General features: G+C 38.1%; 1 protein-coding gene across 7 annotated transcripts in view; it reads right to left on the bottom strand.

Annotated features, from left to right (window-relative positions):
• Positions 1-21822, bottom strand: part of cyth1b (cytohesin 1b) — a 160915-nt gene that overhangs the window by 43444 nt on the left and 95649 nt on the right. For all 7 annotated transcript variants that reach the window (XM_078401354.1, XM_078401358.1, XM_078401356.1 and 4 more), the window contains 2 exons: positions 16448-16530; positions 639-703 (listed from right to left, as the gene is read on the bottom strand). In XM_078401354.1, coding sequence (XP_078257480.1) covers positions 639-703; positions 16448-16530 — 148 coding nt within the window. The remainder of the gene's footprint in view (positions 1-638; positions 704-16447; positions 16531-21822) is intronic.

Below are 21822 nucleotides of genomic sequence, written 5' to 3'. Positions count from 1 at the left end.
CTGGAGGAGACTCACTGTGATGGATGTTTCTTTTTTTTGTGTGTTGGTTCTGATTGTGTGTGAAATTGTTTATTTTTATTGCTCTATTGCTGGACTGACTGTGGGTGACCTTTCATTTCACTGCACATCTTGTATGTGTATGTGCCTTGACTTGTTAGTTCAGTGATTCAATGATTTACAAAGTGCATATGCTCTTATTCTCTTTAGCTTCCTGGATGTTTAAAAGGTCAAACAGTTTAGCAGGTCAAAATTTATATCAGATGGAATTGGAATGCAACAACTTCTACAATGTTACAATGGATTTCCTCCAATCTGCTGCCACTCTGCTGCAGTAACTACCATAAAAAGATGTACATTAATGAACAGGAAGAGATAAGATGGTCCAACAAGTTTGCCTCACACAATGACAATTAGAAGTTTATGACTAAATACTTCCTCATACACATTACCCTGCGTAAATGGTATTACAACATTTCCAGTAAAGTTATGCATTATAGTGGCAGCAGTTTTAAGGAAATTGCTGGCCAACAATACTTGTGTCTTAAATTATCGATATGAGAAGTAGGTTGAACCATAGTTCAGGATATTATGCAGAATAATGTGCACAGAACAAAGGGAAAATAGAAACGAGTTCTTACCTCTCTTCTGTTGAACCAAGGTTTTCAAGCTCATTCGTAACCTCTGTTATCTCATCCTTCAACCGCTATAAAAGGACAAGATCCAATAAATAACACCACCAAACACATGGAATGTAATTACTTTCAAACAATTCATTTATTAACAAAACATATAAACTGAAGAATTGGGGGACTATATTCCCTCAAATCATTGTCTGTAAATGTACTTTCAATAAATATACGTAAAAGTACTTTCAATTTTATTATAAAAACCTAACAGCGAAATCTTCCCTTAGATGCGTGGGCATCTTACAGACATGTTAACTGTGTTGAAAGAAACTGTTATGACAGCTAAAGTGCAACCTTCATACGGAACTCAATATGGCTTAAAATCTCTAAATAATGAAATTATTTCTTGTAATAAAAATTAGGAAATGCTGGAAACATGCAGCTGGTTGAGCGGTAGCTATGGAAGGAGAACCAAAAGTCTATATTTCAGATCAAAAAATCTTCATGGCTTGCGGTTAGTTCATCCCTCGCCAAGATAAGCAATTATATATTGGTGATCTCCTATGATTATGTTAGGCAGAATTAAGCACTCCAATCATCACAGCAATACTGACGATTCTTCTGAAGAAAGAAGTTAATGTTATGGAGCAAAGATGTTTGACATAAGGTGTAGACTTCATCAGAATGAAAGTTTGATACTGCAAAGGGAAAAATACACCCTTAAAATGTATTTCTGCTGAGGGGAGAGGTTGGTCATTCTCAAACTAATAAAATTATTTAAAATACATTCAAAATCATGATATGGTCCGAGAAAAAAACAAAAACATTGAAAAGTAATTATTTGACATCAGTAAGGTGGATGGTTCTAGCAAATGAGACAGCTGTTGTGCAATCTGTCTAATTTTTCTATAAACTAATTTGACAGAAAGGAAAATCAAAATAGGTGTATCCAAATTCCCTCATTTTTCACAGCCCCCATTTAATTTGACTCAATATGTAGTCAGATCCACCACCAGCCACCCATCCAAGGACACAGATTAATGGTGTAGATAAATTAATCTGTCGCTTTTGCCGAGTTTGTAATGATCTGTGCCTTCTTCAAACAAACTCATGATCGTCCATAATCCTCACAATCAATCCCTTTCAACACCTTCAGTCACAACCAGAGAAATAGCATTCACTATTGGTCTCCGGAGAATCCTTCTGACCATCAGCCCCGTCCTATGAAATTGCATATGGAAGTATAGATATAGTTGCCTTTTGAGCACTCAATATTAAAAAGGCATATATTGAAGACTTTATAGAGGATTTGTAATACTTTTTTGAAAGTTTTAATCCCATTGCCTGCAACAATATTAGATTTTGTAGCATTAAAATTTTAGTAATCATAATTTATGATGTTTTGCTATATATTTATTACTGTCTTTGCTGTCCCAAAAAAGTAGAATTTACATTTCCCTTGATCTCCATTCCCTTTGTCCCGTTTTCACACCTTACACTTCCTTATCTATGTATCTCCCTCTCCCCTGACATCAGTCTGAAGTAGGGTCTTGACCCAAAATATCACCCTTTCCTCTCCAGAGATGCTGCCTGTCCTGCTGAGTTACTGCAGTATTTTGTCTATCTTCAATTTAAACCAGCATCTGCAGTTCCTTCCTACACAAATTCAAAGCTTTATATATTTTATATAATCCCTTTTCATGAGGAGATCTCTTATACAGTGCCTGATTATATCAAAGAAGTATTTCCAAGTCCTCACATTTAGCATCCTTCTTGAAAATGCAATGACTTTCATTAGTACTGCATTATCGATTAATTCTACTTGCTAAGGGAAGAATGAATTTGCTTGTGTGTTGTGTCTTTCAAGATCTTTGGATGTCCTATAACATTTAATAGCCAATTTTAAAACATTCAATGCAAAGGATCACAGCAACCAATTTTGAACAGATTAAGATCTCATCAAAACGGGTGGGTGAGATAATGGTCAGGTATTTGTTGAGTGAGGTTAATTGAGGGATCCGTTCTTCTTCAAACAACAGCATGGGATTATTCAGATCATTTATATTATCTATGAGGTAATAATACACTGAGCCTTAGTTTAACAGCTAATTTGAATGCTGGCAACACAGATATTACAACACTTCTTACTGGAAATACCCACTAAAAAACAAAAGTTATGGAAACCATTGGTATATACATCATATTGCACAATTTAATAGTATATTCCTTAGTCCTCATTAGTGTCTTGTCATTCCTCTGGAGAGAAAGCATTGCTCCATTTCCCTTTTCTACTTCTATTTTCTTTACTCATTTGGAAACTACAAGTGCTGTTTCAGGCTTCTACATGACATCCTTTCTTGACCTAATTCTGTGTCAGCTTCAATTTTCTGCCCTAAAAACTACCAACAGAGAGATCTCAGCAGACTGGCTCGACAGATCCCTCAGGCTTTTCAAACCTTGTTTAAAAGAGGTTGCTGCAAATATAGAGTCAAAGAACGACCCAAGTCAATCTCATTGTCCCGATCTTTGATTTATAGTTAAAAAAATGATTGAACTGTACCCAATTATAACACTGCACAGCAATCTTGCGTGCATATCTTACAATCCAATGAACGTGTTTAGATTCCATTGCTCTAATATACAGATGACTCCCACGTAAACGAGGAGTTGCATTCCTTGAAAGCCTTCCGTCATGCAAAACACTATTTTCCATTGAAACCCATGTTATAATGGAGATGTATTCCTACAGCATGTTTTTCTCCTAACAGTAATGATAGGACCCCAACTGTTGGTTCACAGTGGGAAGGCACTTTTCAGTTTCCAACCTTATGGGCCCAAGCAGCTGCATTGGAGACACAAACGACTGCAGATGCTGTAATACAGACCAAACACAAATTGAAGGTTGGAAGATGGTAAGACAGACAAGAGAAGAGGGAATAAAAAAGGGCAGATGGAGATAAGTGGGGGTAGGGGAGGTTGGAGATAGGTGGCAGTCACTTATAACTCCATTATCAACTTTCAGCATTCAGTTTGAATGGAGACATAAACTTTTAAATGATTATCAAATTCAGTGAGATCATTTAATTTTATGGCTCATAACAAATTGCAGTAAATATGGAAAACTCTTTAAAAAATCTGGATAGCAAAATAGACCGACCACGTGAAAGAAAACCACATTATCTGTGCATGTCAAGAAATGAGAGCTGAAAACCTAAAATGGATAACCAAATTGTGTGTTTTCATACATATTTTGTCTATTTGGATACTGAATTGGCTTCATCGTCGGACAGAGGTAGAAGGTTATTTATCGGACTGGAGACCTATGACTAGTGGTAACCCTCGATCCAGTGCTGAACACACTGGATTGGGATGAAAATATACAAGGCATGATTAGTAGAAACAAGGAACTGAGGATGCTGATTAATAAACAAACGGAGGCAAAGTGCTGCAGTAACTCAGCAGGTCAGCCAGCATCTCTGGAGAGCATGGTTAGGTGACGTTTTAGGTTGAGACCCTTCTTCAGACAAATCATGATCATGAATAGTAAATTTGCAGATGATACTAAAATAGGTGGTAATTTAGATAGTGAAGATGGTTATCAAGAATTACAATGGGATCTTGCCGGGTAACTGCGCCAAGGAGTGACAAATAGAGTTTAATTCAGATAAATGTAAGATTCTGCACTTTTGGCAGTCAAACCAAGTCAGAACTTGCAGAGAACTGTAGGACCCTGCGGAGCGTTGCAGAGCAGAGTTAGGATCTAACTCTACTAGCACTTAGTTCCCTGAAAGTGGCGTTACAGGTAGATAAGATGGTGAAAAAGGCTTATGGCCCATTGGCCTTCATCAGTCAGTGAATTGAGTGTGGGAGTTGGGACGCTATGATACAGTTGTACAAAACGTGGTGAAGCTGCACTTGGAATATTGTGATTTGTGAATTCATAAGGATGAAATTCTGTAACCCGAATGATAATAACGAAGGATCATTTAGATTGTTATTTTATTCCTTCTGTACTGAAATGTACATCTGGACCCACACCTCACTTAATTCAAATCTCTTACATTACTTTTCAATTTGATTTTATAAATTACATTTTCTGGATTGTAGACTGCAAATGAGTCTTGTGGTTACAAATTATTCATTTTGAGCTGTAATGTGAGGTGGCCAGATATATTCTAGAGAATACAGAGAAAAAAGGCAGACTCGGAAAGGAAACATTCTTAAGATAAATTGAACAAATCAGGCAGATATTACAGATTTCATAGTTATTGTCTGCTGTGCAGTGGTTTGCTTTATTATAACTAGTGCATTCCATCAGAGATTTGAGATCTCCATATTACGGAATGGATTGCTTTCACTAGAATATTTGCATTTTTATTCCAATAATGGGACAAAGCTATCAATTCCTATAATCTCATTGCACTCTGTTTAATCCAAAACAAGCAACTTAAACTCACTGATGTTCAGTCAAGAACTGTAAACTTTTTGGAAATTTTTACTTTGTATGTTGAAGCACACATTTTAATGAAGTAGAACAGAAAAATCAACTGGGAGAACTTCCAGAGAACTTCAATGTCAAATTAATGTTGGAGCTGTTTCTATCCAAGCTGAATTTTCCCAATTCACTCATAAAAAGGTATAATTTAAAATTTTAAGAGCAAGTTCTAAAGTATTACCCTGTGCCAACATGCTATTGATGAACAACTATTGATGTAATCTATTTAAATGTTGTGGCATTTTAATAGTCTGGTGGAATTAACAGAAAGATGTTTTGCAGCTGGAAGGCATTTTCAAATTAATTCTCATATTATTTCACCCAAGAAGAATTATTACTTTTCTTGATAATATTCAGTAATAAAAATGTATAATTAGGAAAGATGAGGAGTTTACTATCACATAGATCTGAAAATTTATCATGGAGAAAGCCATTCAGCCCAAGTCTCGGCTGTTAACATTTAAGCTAATCTCTCATTCCAATTTCTTTCTCTTTCTTTTTCAAATTTAATCTTCTTTCTTAACATGGACAATGTATTACAATACATAAGCCACTAGACCCATGTAGCTGATTATTATTTACAATTTGTCATAGAACCATTTAGTCCAACTCATCTATGCTAACCAAGATATCCTACTGCACTATTTGCCTGTATTTGGTCCATATCCCTCCAAGCCTTTCCTATTCAAATGTCTTTGAAATGTTGGAATAGTATCTGCATCAACCACCTCCTCTGGCAGCTGTTCTATATATGTAACCACACCGTGTGAGAAAACTACGTTTCAGGTTCTTGTTAAATCTTTTCCTTCTCACCTTAAACTTATGCCCTCGAGTTCTTGATTCCCCAAACCTTGAAAAAAGGCTGTGTCTATTCACTCTATCTTTGCCCCTCATGATTTTATACACCTCTATAAGTTCACCCTTATCTCCTATATTCCAAAGAATAATGTCCCAATGCAGATCAAATATTTTTTGGTAATAGATCAACAGCAGCATTAAGCATTTCAACACATTACTATTAGCATACATTTATTCTTATCCACTTCTGTGTATTTGTTAGCTACATAGTAAGATGGGAAGGGAAATCCATGATCATATCATTTAGATTATCATAAATATTTCACCTCCTTGCTTACTGCTTGTTGGTTATACACTAAATTGTGATCTGTCACCCATTTGGCACAGACGACTTCATCAAGATGTCATCAAGACTTCAAGGCCGATGCTTAGAGAACGGACGCTGTCACAAAGGTCAGCATCACCATTATGTTCAGCAAGATGTTTATCATCAGCTCAACTCCTGTGGAATTCACCAAGCTCAATACTGCCCAGTTTCACTGCGCCACTGGATTTGTGACATCCACATGCTATGGGTGGACAATTTGCCTTGTATCGTTGTGCAAGTCAAGCCTCTCAGTCAATGATGACATCAACGTCTCACTCACAATGAAAACCTAGATGACAGAGTAGATACACTGTCTCTGATAAATTCATGCTAGCATTCTAAGTCTTGGTGAAAGCAATGATTCAAAGTGAATGGTGGTTATATAATCAAAATTCTTCAACTATACCTGCCGGTGTACAAAAAGACATTTGTAAAATATCTCCTTACATTTAACTCCTTATGTGCAGTCTTTAGTTTAGTGATACAGCATGGAAAGAGATCCTTCGACCCATGAAGTCCATGCCAACCATCGATCATCTGTTTACACTAGTTCTATGTTATCCCACTTTCACATCCACTACACATTGGGGCATTTTTTAAATGGCCAATTAACATACTAACCTGAAAATAGACACGAAAGCTGGAGTAACTCAGCGGGTCAAACAGCATCTCTGGAGAAAAGGAATAGGTGGAGTTTCGGGTCGATACCCTTCTTCAGACTACGATGCTCAGCCGAGTCACCTGTGTTACATTATCCAATTTATTATAAGTGCATACTATTTTAAGGTGTTGGGTCTATAATGAATGTTATCTTTTGAAACACTAAAATTGGATAAGGAAATTATTAAAAATTGTCTTTTATGGTGCTAGTTAAATATTTTCTCGTACAATTGCACAATGGCCAGTCTCAACCTAATCACTCATGAGTCTGAAGAAGGGTCTCGATCCGAAACGTCACCAATTCCTTTTCTCCAGAGATGCTGTCTGACCCGCTGAGTTACTCCAGCTTTTTGTGTCTATCTTCGGTTTAAACCAGCATCAGCAGTTCCTTCCCACAACATACTAACCTGCACGTCTTTAGGATGTGGGAGGACACGGAAGCACCCAGAGTAAGCCCATGCAGTCACAGGGAGAACATACAAATCCCACAAAGATAGCACTCGAGGTCAGAATTGAACCTGGGTCTCAAACACTGTGAGGCAGTAGCTGTACCATTGTATTAAAAAATATTTAACTAGCACCATAAAAGACAATCTTTTAAAGTCATATGGAATTTCTTTTCCAATTCTAGTGTTCCAAAGGATAACATTTATTATAGATCCAACACCTTAAAATAGTAATGATAAATTTGATAATGTAACACAGGTGACTCGGCTGAGAATCGTAGATTAGTATATCCACAAGAATTATTGCCCAGTTAACGTGATTGAATAAAATACAGAATTCTGGATAACTAGATCAAAGCATTTTATGCTTGTGTTGACTTAAAGATCAGATCCAAAAGGTACCTACCATTCTAAGGAAATTCCAAATTCTAAATTAGTGCTTTATTAACATGCAACCTGTAATGACTTAAAACATTTATTCACAAAATGCTGGAGCAACTCAGCAGGTCAGGCAGCATCTCGGGAGAGAAGGAATGGGTGACGTTTCGGGTCGAGACCCTTCTTCAGACTGATAGACAATAGACAATAGACAATAGACAATAGGTGCAGGAGTAGGCCATTCAGCCCTTCGAGCCAGCACCGCCATTCAATGCGATCATGGCTGATCACTATCAATCAGTACCCCGTTCCTGCCTTCTCCCCATACCCCCTCACTCCGCTATCCTTAAGAGCTCTATCCAGCTCTCTCTTGAAAGCATCCAACGAACTGGCCTCTACTGCCTTCTGAGGCAGAGAATTCCACACCTTCACCACCCTCTGACTGAAAAAGTTCTTCCTCATCTCCGTTCTAAATGGCCTACCCCTTATTCTCAAACTGTGGCCCCTTGTTCTGGACTCCCCCAACATTGGGAACATGTTATCTGCCTCTAATGTGTCCAATCCCCTAATTATCTTATATGTTTCAATAAGATCCCCCCTCATCCTTCTAAATTCCAGTGTATACAAGCCCAATCGCTCCAGCCTTTCAACATACGACAGTCCCGCCATTCCGGGAATTAATCTAGTGAACCTACGCTGCACGCCCTCCATAGCAAGAATATCCTTCCTCAAATTTGGAGACCAAAACTGCACACAGTACTCCAGGTGCGGTCTCACCAGGGCCCGGTACAACTGTAGAAGGACCTCTTTGCTCCTATACTCAACTCCTCTTGTTACGAAGGCCAACATTCCATTGGCTTTCTTCACTGCCTGCTGAACCTGCATGCTTCCTTTCATTGACTGATGCACTAGGACACCCAGATCTCGTTGAACTCCCCCTCCTCCTAACTTGATGTCGGGGGTGGGACAAAGGAAGGATATAGGTGGAGACAGGAAGATAGAGGGAGATCTGGGAAGGAGGAGGGGAAGGGAGGGACAGAGGAGCTATCTGAAGTTGGAGAAGTCGACGTTCATACCACCGGGCTGCAAACTGCCCAGGCGAAATATGAGGTGCTGCTCATATATATGACTTAAAACATGTTGGATCCCTGGACCTTAGCAAGTATCCTCATTGCTTCCTGAAATGCAACTTACTAACAAAATTGTGGTTTAAAGGTTGTTATTTTGTTGCCTATTGATTCACAACATTTGTCACAGGCACCCTCTGTTTCTATAAAATATTGTGTGGCTTCATATCCCTTCTAATAAAAATGATCACTGAACTGAAAGCAAGTTTTGAAACATTCCCACAGTAATGAGTGAAAACAGGACAAAAGGAGGCGACATGACAAGATCAACACTGCACATCACAGAGGATATTCTCACAGTTTTTGCTGAAGCAGTGTCTTTAGTGAACGACTGACAAAGTTGAGAAATCTGTGCTGAAACAACTTTTATATAATTGCAGTTCAGTATAAATTGTTCACATGAATTCCATTTTTGTTGATTTCATTTTTATTTGGTGATGTGTTCCTATTGATTTTAATTTGAAAATTAAATTGACATCCTTTCTATCTGTCAGGGAACAGATTCCCTGTAAGGGAACAACTGGTGAATGCAACACAGACTGATCAACAGGATGAATTCCATACAAACATGTAAATGTGGATTGTTCCTTCAGACAAGAGCAGGCCTTAGAGAAAATAAAGAATTAATGAAGCATTGTATATTTGGTAAACTGCAAACATCAAAATTATATACCAGGGACACAGGAGACTGTAGATGCAGAAATCTTGAGCAAAACATAAAGTAATGGAAGAACTCAGCAGATCAAGCAGCATATGCAGAGGGAATGGATAGATGATGTTTCAGGTTGGGACCCTTCTTCAGACGAATCAAAATGAAAATGAAATACCAATATCCTTTAGTTTTAACACGCTGCATGGACCATAAACTATTGCAAATTATGACACTGAGCATTCTGCTTTCATCACCACGAGTTCAATCTGTTTACACTTGGGGAAGGAATCGTGATTGCAGCATCAATTTACAGGTCTGCACACAAGTGAGAATTATTGGGGAAGATTTCCACAGGTTAACAATGGTCCAGCAGCTTATGAAGCAGCACATAGTCAACAAGTGCTATGACTAAAATTTATTATTCACCTTTCAGATCATGGTTTTGTATTGCTAGTTACAAGCTATGGTGCCATGGAGACAGAAATTGAGTGGTCTGGAACCTTGCAGATGTCTGCTCTCCTGGAACATCACCATAAATTTAAGGACAGAAAAAAAGTTAAAGAGGAGAATAAAAAGATAGAAGGGAGAGAAAGAGAGATTCTATATTAAGAGCATTAGTGAAAAAAAGCAAAATAATAAGTTAATATTTAAGTCACTTCTAGGAACATCTGCCTGCCTGTAAGGGTACAAGCTCATGGTTTAACTTCTCCCTGTCTAGCCCACTAAGGTCGAGTTACTTGTCAGCCACCATTTATTATGTCTTTATCACGGTCATTACCATACAAATCACCAGCTCTAAATGGCTGTGAAGTGAATTGGATTGAGGAATCCATCTTTAGACAATAAACTTGAGCTACTGTTTAAACCAAGTCATCCTCAGCGCTTACATGCAATGGTCCAAATTCATATATGTACTGAGCTAGCAAGCAAAATTAGATTTCTCCCACTTAATTGGCATTAATGACATAAATATCATCATCTCATGCCACACACTATCAAGGGTTTTGGCATGATGATAACTGAAGTTAATGTAACATAAATCTTCTAGATATCTACAGTGAATCTGAACTCAAGCACAACTCTCCTTCATCACAAATTGTAGGTGTATTGGCGAGGTGAATGGGTTTTGTAGATTTTTCAAGGCAGCCACTGTGAGTGTACAGAAATTGAGTGGTCTGGAACCTTGCAGATGTCTGCTCTCCTGGAACATCACTGTGAGTGTACTGTTACTTCTCTTGCAATTATTGAACAGTACAGCACAAGAACAGGGCCTTTGGCCCATAATATCTGCACCAAACATGATGCCAAGACCATCACATATCTACCTGCACATAACCCTTATCTTTCCATTCCCTGCCTCTCCATATGCCTATCCAAAAGTATTTTAAATGCCACGAATGCATCTGCTGCAACCACCAACCTCGGCAATCACCATTCTAATGCCAGTTTTTTTTTTTTACCCCTCTCTCATCGGTATAACAAGTCAAGGTTTCTTCTACACACCTAAACCAAAAATAATGGCCATCAGTGGCAATCAATTTCAATGATTTCTCATTTCACATCTGCTGGTGGCTGTTATTTTATCTAAAAAAACTGCAAGTGAAACCAATTACAAAGTATAAAGACAAACACACTTTTTTGGGATCTGATAGCAGAAAATGCATAGGATAAGAAACTAATTGTAACAACTCACACCCCACGTTTCTTAAGGATTAATAACAGTTGTTGAAATTGCTTAATGATTTTCTATGAAAATAAAGGAGAACTAAAAGCCCGAATCACTGGAGAGGGAATACAAATGTATCATTGGACAGGATAATTGTAGCATAATGTTGTTATTTACTGTCTCCTGCTTTATATGTTACCTTCAAACACTGTCATTCTTACCTCCCCACAACAAAGCTGAATGAAATTTCACATTCTAACAATTATTGGTGATTCACATTACTGAAACCACACGCTTTAGGAATTAAGCTTGAACATTTACTGAGCTGCCACATTCAATGCAGTCTAAGTGTACTGATGTAAGCCAAGGTTTGCCAGTCATGGTTATAGGTTCATACAGCATAGAAACAGGCCGTCAGCCCATCCAATGTTTTCACCCATGAACATGAATTACAGTAGGGCTGTAGTCTTCAATGCTTTGTCTATTCAAGCGTCTTCCAAATGCCTCTTAAATGTAATGATTGTAACTGACTCCACCACCTTTGCAATTTCTTCCTAGTTTCCTCCAGGTGCTCCAAATTCCTCCCACAGATATACTGGTTGATGGGTTAATAGGCTGCTGTAAATTGCCCATGCAGTGTAGGTTAGGGGTAGAATCTGGGGGAGTTTTAAGGAATGTTAAACCCAATTAATGTGAATGGGTGTTTGGATAGCAAAAAAAAGGCAGTGCAGTGGTGAAACTGGCAGAGCCACTGTCCCATAACGCCAGAGACACAGGTTCGATTGTGACCTTAAATGTTGTCTGTGTGGAGTTTGCATGTTCTCCCTGTGACTGCCCAGGTTTTCTCCAGGTGCTCCAGTTCCCTCCCACATCCCAATGACATGCGGGTTTGTAGGTTAATTGGCCTCTGTAAAATGCCCTTGGTGTGTAGGGAGTGGATGCAAAAGTGTGATAAAGTCCTATTTTTAAAATAATTTTTTTAATAATTTTTTCGATAAGGTCCTGTTTTCATACTGTATCTATTAATCCATGATTTTGATACACCAAGCAAGGGAAAAAAATTCTGACAATCTACCCTATCCATATATCTTATAATCTTATATCTCTCCATCCGGTTACATCCTCAACCTCCTTCATTCCAGGGAAATCAAACCTATTCAATGTCTCCATATAACTAAAGTTCTCCAACCCAGCCAACCATTTTGTGAATCTCCTCTATACTCTCTCCAAAATAGTGGTGATCAGAGCTGCACACGATTTTCCAAGTGTACAAAACAACATCCCAACATTTATATTCAATGTCCTGACCTATGAAGACTGGCATGTCATATGCCATCTTCACCACACTATCAACCTGTGTAGCCACTGTCAGGGAACTGTGAACTCAAACCACAAGTCCTTCTGTTCACTAGCATTCATTACCTCCCAGTTATTTACTGTATACACCCTACCCTATCTGACTTCCTAAACTATATCAGTTTCCACTAATCAGGAGTATATTCCATCCACCAATTCTCTGCCCAACTTTCCAACTGATTAATATCCTGCTGTAGCTTTAGTCATCCTTCCTTACTATTCACAATACCATCAACTTTCATATCATCCACAAATTACTCATCATCCTCCTACATTCACACAGTTGTCACTGTGCATCACAAACAACAAGAAGGAAATCAACATAACAAATCACAGACATCCAATCAGAAAAGCATCCTGCCACCATTGCCTTCTTCCATCCAATTAGCCAGCTCAGCTTGGATTCTATCTGTCTTAACCTACTGGACAAGCCTACAAGTAGGATCTTGTTAAATGGCTTAAACTCCATGGTGGGCAATCACTGGACAGTAAATTGGACTGTTCCAGGAACGTAGAGGCACTGTATAAGAAGGGATAGAGCCGTCTGTACTGTCTGAGGAGACTCCATTCTTTCAACATCTGCAGTAAGAAGCTGCAGTTGTTCTACCAATGGAATACCAAACTGGCCAGTGCCATCTTCTTTGCTGACGTGTGCTGGGGTAGTAGGATGAAGGACACAGACGCCAACAGAATTAACAAGCTCAGGAAGGCTGAATCCATCCTGGGGGTGGAATTGGATTCATTGGAGGTGGTCTTGGAGGGGAGTATGCTCCTCAAACTGCAGAGCATCTTGGACAATACAGTTCACCCCCTCCACGACACACTGGTCAACCTAAGGAGCACCTTCAGCAACTGACTGGTTCCGCCAAGATGCAGCACAGAACGCCACAGGAGATCCTTTTTCCCTGTGGCCATCAAACTGTACAACTCCTCGCCCTTCTGTCGTGGGTTAGACCGACTTTCCCCCCACCTCCCCAATCTTTGCACATCCCCAATCCTGGACTTTCCACTCTTCGCTTTAATTTCATGTTTCATGTATTTGGTTGTGTTTTATGACTTGGCAGACCAATTTTCCTCCTGGGATTAATAAAGTTATATTGTATCATATTGTATACTTGAACAAGACATAAACATCTACAAAAGAATCTCACCAACTATAACACTCGAGTGTATAGAATTGGACTGGGTGACCTTTCTGTTTTGAATATCAGGAAGGTCATCAATTTCACAGTAAAATTGATTATTTTTCATTTGCAGACAAATGAACCAATAAATTTCAAGGCATGGCCAATGTACAAATAATTTATTTTATTTCCAAAGGGAATAAAAATAAACTTGCAAAATATAATACCATTCACAATGGAACAAAGCATGTTATCGCCATTTAAAAAGTGTGGATAGAGTTGAAAAGGAATGCTAAACCCACATCAAATGTTGGTTCTGTGTATATGCTCTGTAATTCTGTAATGTTGGTTGAGGGGAAAAGAAAATCAGCCAGAACTCACTCCTCTGTTCTATTTCAAATAATGACATGGGATCCAACTGAAGGAGAACACTAGGTCGCAGATTAATATTGTATCTGGAAGGTGGCAACTGTGACAATGCAGCAATCCTTGGTACTGCATCATCTTCAATTATTTGCTCAAGAGTCTGAAGTATGGATTAGGCATTTAACTTGAGAAGTGAAGAAAGAAGATCCAAGCAACACGCCAAAAAACGTAAGTAGGGCAGAGTAATTTTTTTGTAATAGCTGCCAAAATTATCTTCTGTAGCTTCACATTGCTGAAAATTAGAATAAATTCAAGGCACGTTTTGCTCTACTGGAAAGGTTTTTCAAGAAAATCTAAGATTCATTCCCACAAAAGTTACAAACGAACCTAGAACATCAATAACATTTTGGTTGTTGCTAAATCAATTAGGTAACTAAAGATTATTTAAAGCTAAATAATAGTTCCTTCGTTTCACTCCTTCTGAAAGTAGCTCTGATTTTGGCGACATCAGCCCTGATTTTAGTGACGTTATTAGCTGTTAGTAGTTTTACATAAACACAAGTCAAGACTTGCCATAGCAGTGTTTTTTCTTCCCTTTGATATTCAACTAACAGTTACCATCTCACTCCAAAATGCTCAGTTAATCTGGACCAGTTACTTATCTGTGCAGACCCTTCTGCTAGATACAAGACACAGTACATTGACGAAAACAAACGTACATAACTGGCTTAGAAAAACGCTGCACTCTATCAAGGGTAGAAGTGTTAAAATAGAAATATGTTCTAATATTGTGCCTTAGAGTTCCTGTCTATTGAAGTGTCCCACTGGTGAGGGCTAGGGATTGAAGTGGGATAGTGAATATGGTGTCGACTGGAATTGCAGGGAAGGAAGAAACACAGGAAATGAGGATCAGGAGACTATAACAAATATGAAAGTGGCAACGTGGTGGTTAGTGTGAAAGGTGAGCAGGGAGGCTAATAAAGAAGTGTTGTAGTTGTGATCAAAGAGAAAGCGGTAACTGAAAATGTTTTTTAGATGCGAGTTGGGAGGAACACTCCTGCATTACGAGTGCCAAATTTGATCCTGAAGAAGAGTCCCGACTCAAAACGTCACCTATCCATGTTCTACAAAGATGCTGCCTAACTTGCTGAGATATTCCAGCACTTTCTATACATTTAGGTAAACCAGCATCTGCAGTTTCTTGTTTTACCCCAAATTTGAGCTTTGTTTTTAAAATTTGCATGTTACTTCAGGCTTAACATGCAGTCCTTTTCCACATATGTAACTAGTCTTGCTGGGTAAAGGCACTTACTGCCTTAATGCAGACCATTCCTACAATGGGGATCTCAGTCAGATCCCTGATACACATTTGCATTGAGCTTCAGACATGAACACTGCAACTTCTAGCATTCCTCAATTTGAGAGACAGAGCACACAACTTATTTTTGGCCAACTTTATTGGAGGCTTGGGAAACCATTTGTCACTAAGCAATATGTGCCCAGATTCCTAAGAATACATTCTTTGTTATAATTGCCAATGAAAATGAGGAAGGCATGGTACCAAGTGGACCTCCAGCACGTTATAGAAATGCTACTTCTTCAAGAGATAAGTAAGATACTATATGATGCATTCACATAGTAGTCAAGAGCTGATTGTATCAAACATAAATGGAAGCAATATGATCACAAGAGATTATATTGCTGATTACAATGAAGATTGTGACAATTCATGGATGATAACCAATATCCTTGTTGCTGTAAATCACGGGCAAGAAGGTGAATAATGCAGTAAAACTTTCACTAAAGCATTCAGAACAGGAGCATTCACATCAATGATGACTTCTCAATAAGCTGTAGCATGTCCACTTATATTATCACCAATCATAAACCCTCACTCTAATTTGCATTATTTTGGTAGTTATGGTTATGGTCGTTTTGGTAGTTAATCATAAAACTTAACCAATAATTATTTAAGCAATCAGCATACAAGATAGAACTTGAATTAAAACAAATAAGATATATTTTGAGTTGTACAACAGAATCTGTTCATGGTCAATCTATCCACATAAGCATACTAAACAAACAAGAATCACTTTTTGTTTTATCCTCAAACACGATTAATGAAATATGACCATAAAGGCCAAAATAAAGCAACTTACTCAAATAAAGATTCAAACTTTAGAAGTTACATTTCACATTAGGTAATGTTCTTTACTTTTATAAAGATGGAGACTGTGGTTTCAAAAAATTAATAGCACCTTCTTAGTAATTGGATCAAAGCTAAAACTAATAAAAAGCAACCAAACTTTGAGAACTTGGGTGTTTGGACTTTTAAATCTATTGCAACCTTGTCAAAATTAGGCACCCGGTACAATCAGCGGCATACCTGAATGTCAACCAAGAGCTCCTGCTTGCGTAGTCGGATATTTTCTAGCTCTATCACTTCTTCTGGAGTCAGGTCCGCCGGCACTGAAAGTAAAGACATGAGTACAATGAGCCAGCAGGATCACAAATGCAAGCACAAATGCTGGCTGGCAGACCTCAGCTGTTCTGACCTTCAATGTCACCTGACCCATGTTTAAACTAGTCAAAAGCTGCTTCACATGCTTCATGCCTTCTACTTCTCCCTCCCCAATCTGCTACTTAATTATTCAAAGCTGCCTGAAGCATGTAGCAGAACAGAATAATACCAGAGATTTCTCATCCTTTGGTTTATGTAGATTAAACTCTGTCCAGACACGTAATATGCCATTTCCATTTTTTAAGTTAACGTCTACTATGTAGATACAAATATTCCACATTTCTACTAGCTATCAAGTGTATATGAGATAACATTTCAAATTTCTATGTCGCATTCGGTACAGCATTAACAGGCACTTTAAGATATGTGGAACACCATATGAAATTATAATGCAGTTACATGTGGGCTTTATTAAATCAGCATTGATATAAAATGATAAACAAAAATCCTAAGTTCACACCCTAGTTTCCGAAATTTTAAGCTGTATTATCAATTCAAGATAAATATAGGCTATAAAGATTAATGCCAAGATCTAAGTTTTCCTTTTCATGTATCACATAAAAACAAGTTCACAGTATCTTTTAAGTGAAGTAAATATTTTGGACACAGTAATGTAGCACTCAATAACAGAACACATTCCAGGTAAACATTTCACTGGTGACCAAGTGTAATTTACTCAATGACCATCACATTCACCAACCAACACTAGGATTCACATCAAGATTTCAGGGTCTTTAACTTCTGCAAAAGATCACTCGGAGAACTGGATAATGGATCCCTCACAGATACGATAAAACACTAAATGCTGGAGTAATTCAGCGGGACAGGTAGCATCTCTGGAGAGACGGAATGGGTGATTTTACAGGTCGAGACCCTTCTTCAGTCTGAAGAAGGATCTCGACCCAAAATGTCACCCATTCCATCTCTCCAGAGATGCTGCCTGTCCCGCTGAATTACATCAGCATTTTGTGTCTATCTTCAGTGTAAATCAGCATCCTCAGTTCCTTCCTACACATATGACAAAACACTGCTTGATGATAATACCTCAAAAAATAATTAAGAAAGCTAGATCTTTAATGCCATCAGTGAACTGTTGAGGTATTTTGCCTGAACCAGTATTAAGTGAAATATTAAAACTATTTATGCCTCAGAACACTCTCCCCAACACTCAATGACAATTCTTTCATATTAAAACCCTAACTCCAGCTTTCCAGGAGCAGAGAAACAACCTACTGCTTGCTTCGTCTATGCACGGTCACTTCCATAAATGACAAGCAGGAACCATACCCACAGTTGCACCCCAATATTCCAGAAATATTCACTGAGGCACCCTTGAAGACCAGCCTCAACATGAATGCGATTTTCTTTTTCACAGGAGAATGCAGTTCAGTTCAAAAAAATATTTTCCACATCCTTAGGTCTTCCAAAATATTTTGAGCTGTTGTAATGTGCGTGGGTTTTCATAAAGTCCTTCATTTGTACAAGTCTCACAGAAATGCATTATGTATTGTGCTGTTGCACCAAAATATTCCTTCCATTTACAGCAATCCACAAGTTTCAATAATGCACAAGGCAATGCACCCTCAGTAAACTCCCACAAACAGCCAAGAAATAAAGAAGTTGGTTGACGGAAAATCATTATATAGTTACATTTCTTCACAGGATAATTAGCTATTCCTAAAACAATAAACATAATTTTGTAATACTTTTCATGTATTTGTCAAAAAGACATACAGGGGACCTGTCTGCATTGTTTGGATATCCTTATGCCTGGTATTATTCTCAGGGATCTGCAGCTAGATTAGATTAGATAACTAGGACCTAAAAACATTAGAGAAATACTTAAAGCAAAATTACGTGAATATTTAAAAATCACAAGCCAGTCTATCAAGAGCTTTGAAGCACATTATAATTCTCAGTCATGCATATAACTATTAACATAAGCATTCAGCTCAAAACCAAAAATAAAATAGGTCGTGTTGCTGATAGTGTAGCCCAAGGCAAAGAAATGCCAGAGCACTTTTGACAGTATTACACAATATTGTGTATGCAAGCTCTGTTAAAGTATTGGTAAAATTACATGCATCTTTTTTCCAGAAATATTTTCATCTGAATCTGTTCTGATAGGGGTTCAATATATCTGTAGCCATTTTACCCATAAAAAAGCTGAATATTTAAAAATCCTACAAGTGCCAAGGGTTTCATTTCAATTTTGAAGTTCCCTTGATCTGTCTGAATGCTTCTCAGGAACTACCACGAATTACTAACATGTAAAAAGTTGTATTTCCAAATGAACAAAATAACAAAACAACGGATAACGTATACAAACCAAAAGTGACAACTTATCTAATCATTTAAACTCACTTGAAAATTTCTTCAGTTCTTGTCAATGGTAGACTGAACATCGAAAAGCTGTGAACATTTCATCTATCTTCAATTTCAGTGAAAATATACTTAACATCGCAAGCAAACATCATCAAGCAGAGGAGGTGCCACCCAAATCTTGCAATGTAAAGGAAGGAAATACTTAAACTGTGCAATTGACGTGCAATAGAGAGAAACATTAGATTCTATATGGGAAAAGCAGTAAACCCCCTGCTTCTGAAGGCTGTTATCTCGGGGAAGAATTATTTTGTAGGTTCCAAGTGAGTCACAAACATGGCATGCTACTTAAGAATGTGTTTGGAATGTTCACAACCAAACAGAAATTATTAATTCCCATGTGCCCCTTTTAAACACCAGCACAGGATGTGAGTCCTGGGCTGAGGGTTATGGATCTTCCCTTCAACAGCCAACATTTGAGGAATGATACAAACATCCCCCTGTCCCTAAACAAAAACAAAACAAATCCTGAGCCAGGGAACAACTATTATAATAATTATAAGCACTGGCATTTTCAATATCTATGTGATCTCTTGCACGTTTTAAACATTTTGAGTCAGAGTCAAGGATCAGGGTCAAGGATCATGCAGCATGGAAACAGGTCCTTCAGCCCAACTCATCCATGCTGACTGAGATGCCCATCAAAGCTAGTCTCATGTGATCACTTTATGGTCACATCCAAATGGTATTAAATGGTGTTATTGTAACTGCTTCAACCACTTCCTCAGGTAGCTCATATCACCCTTGATGTGAAATAGTTGCCCTTCAAAGTCCGATTAAATCTTTTCTCTCACAAGGCTATAATGCTCAAAGAATTAGGAGTTTTGTTTGGACTTCAGGCCATTCAGTCCATTACACCAAAGCCATTCTCCCAAAAGTTATCCTGTTTTCCTACATTTCTCCATACTGTTCTACAGGAATGATAGACACATGAAGTCACTGAGGCCCAATCTGCCCATGATGTGCATCAAGTACCCATCCACTTATCCCATTTACCAACAAGCAACCTGTAGTCTTCCATGCATTGGCAATTCAAGTGCTTGTCTCGAGACTTCTCAAATGTTCTGAGAGTCTCTGCCTCCACCATCTTCTCAGTGCTTTCTTAACTCCAAACATCCTTTGGATGAAAAAAAATATTTTTGTATATCCCCTCTAAACCTTTTACTCCTTACCTTAAACATGCCATCTTGTTATAGAAAATTCAGCTCTTGGCAGGGGTTTACTACCACCTTCCCCATTTACACCCATCACAATTTTGTACACCATTCTTTCTATCTTTTAAAATATCTATCCAATTCCTTTTAAATAGCTTTTGGAAATTCCAGTGTAGTCTTTGGAATGATAGAACGGTGCGAGAAATCCAGGAATCTAGCCCGACATCTGGAGTTACCACCCACAGATCCTATCTGCCCATGTGGCTGTTAGATATTGGGACTTCAGTCACTCTCAGATGCTGTGAATGCACAAATTGAAACTTACTGAGGGATGAAAAGCATCACTATACTCTGTCACTGGACTGCACGAGGATCTCAACAGCAGAGTTGCCCGCTGCTAGGATTCACAAACATTACGCTGGTGCGAAGAGCCACCCCAATCCTATGTAGGTATGAAAGACCAGACTCCGTACATTTCAATTGGATTGAGGGCCTGGAGATTAGCGGGCAAACTGGAATGTAGGATTGAATGATACTTTATTGCCACAAGTTGATAAATAAAGTTTGTCAAGTTATTGACAAAAAGGAAGTCAGTTGATTTTTGAACTCTTATTTTTGTGTAATATTTTTTAAATTTCTTATTTTAAATCATTTTAAGAAATGTTGACTTCAATTTCAATAGTTTTAACTCTGATCCCTTGCCCCACCTCATTCATTCTTTTATAGGAATTTCAACTGTACGCTCTTGATAAACAATTGAAAAAGTTTTTTCCTACTTTCTATCAAATATTTCATGACTTTGAACATTTGAATTGGGTCGCCTCTTAACCTTTGTCATAGGTAATGGTAATTAAACAAGTGTGCATCTTGCCATAGTCCATAGTCTTGCCAACCTTCAAGTATGCCACTGAAAACAGGGCCCAAATCAGCTGGTCATATGGGCCATCTCATAGCAATCCCCATAACAAATTACTTTCAAAACACATCGATTTTCCATGCAGGTAAACTCAACAGCAATTCACAACAGGAGCTATGACCTACGAATTGCCACAAGATGAATATTGATTTAATTTGTTTTTTTTATGCATTACTTGCTGAGGGAGAACTATTTCCAGGACATGAGAAAAATACTTGTTTTCTTCAAATAGTGCCAAGGGTCTATAAAGCATATCTGAGCCAAAGCAGCAGGCAAGACTTTAATCCACATAAAAAGGGACATTTCCAACAATAAAACAGTCCCATAAAGGTGTGGGAGTGTAAGGTACCATCACTCCAGATTATGAGCTCAAAAGGGAATTGAACAACAGTTCAGATGGTAGCCAATACTACCAGACAGGTCATGCTAAAATACAACAGTTATCCTTGGCTAGTTTATCAGCTGTAACACCGATTCTTCTTTTACGTTGCATCCATAATTGTGATTCCTAACTGGAAAGGCCATTAATTCATTTTTAGAACACAATGATTATGGGTTGCTGGAATCTGCAAAATTATTTTAAGCTTCTCAAGGCACATACTGGCAGAGGTTGTGCCCTTAGAATCCTACATTAATAGCCTAGTCTTCCCACTGCCTGCAATATGATACCATGATGGTTTATCTCTCATGTCAGCTATGCACATTCTGAGCACAGCAAGTTTATGTAATATTCATCTTTCAAAATACAACATACCCTTTACATCGTGCAACAGCAACATCGCGAAGAA

Source organism: Rhinoraja longicauda, chromosome 6 (genome assembly GCF_053455715.1).
Source record: "Rhinoraja longicauda isolate Sanriku21f chromosome 6, sRhiLon1.1, whole genome shotgun sequence".
Classification (NCBI taxonomy): domain Eukaryota; kingdom Metazoa; phylum Chordata; class Chondrichthyes; order Rajiformes; family Arhynchobatidae; genus Rhinoraja; species Rhinoraja longicauda.
The sequence above is the reverse complement of the archived record's forward strand: the minus strand, read 5'-3'. Positions and strand labels throughout refer to the sequence as shown.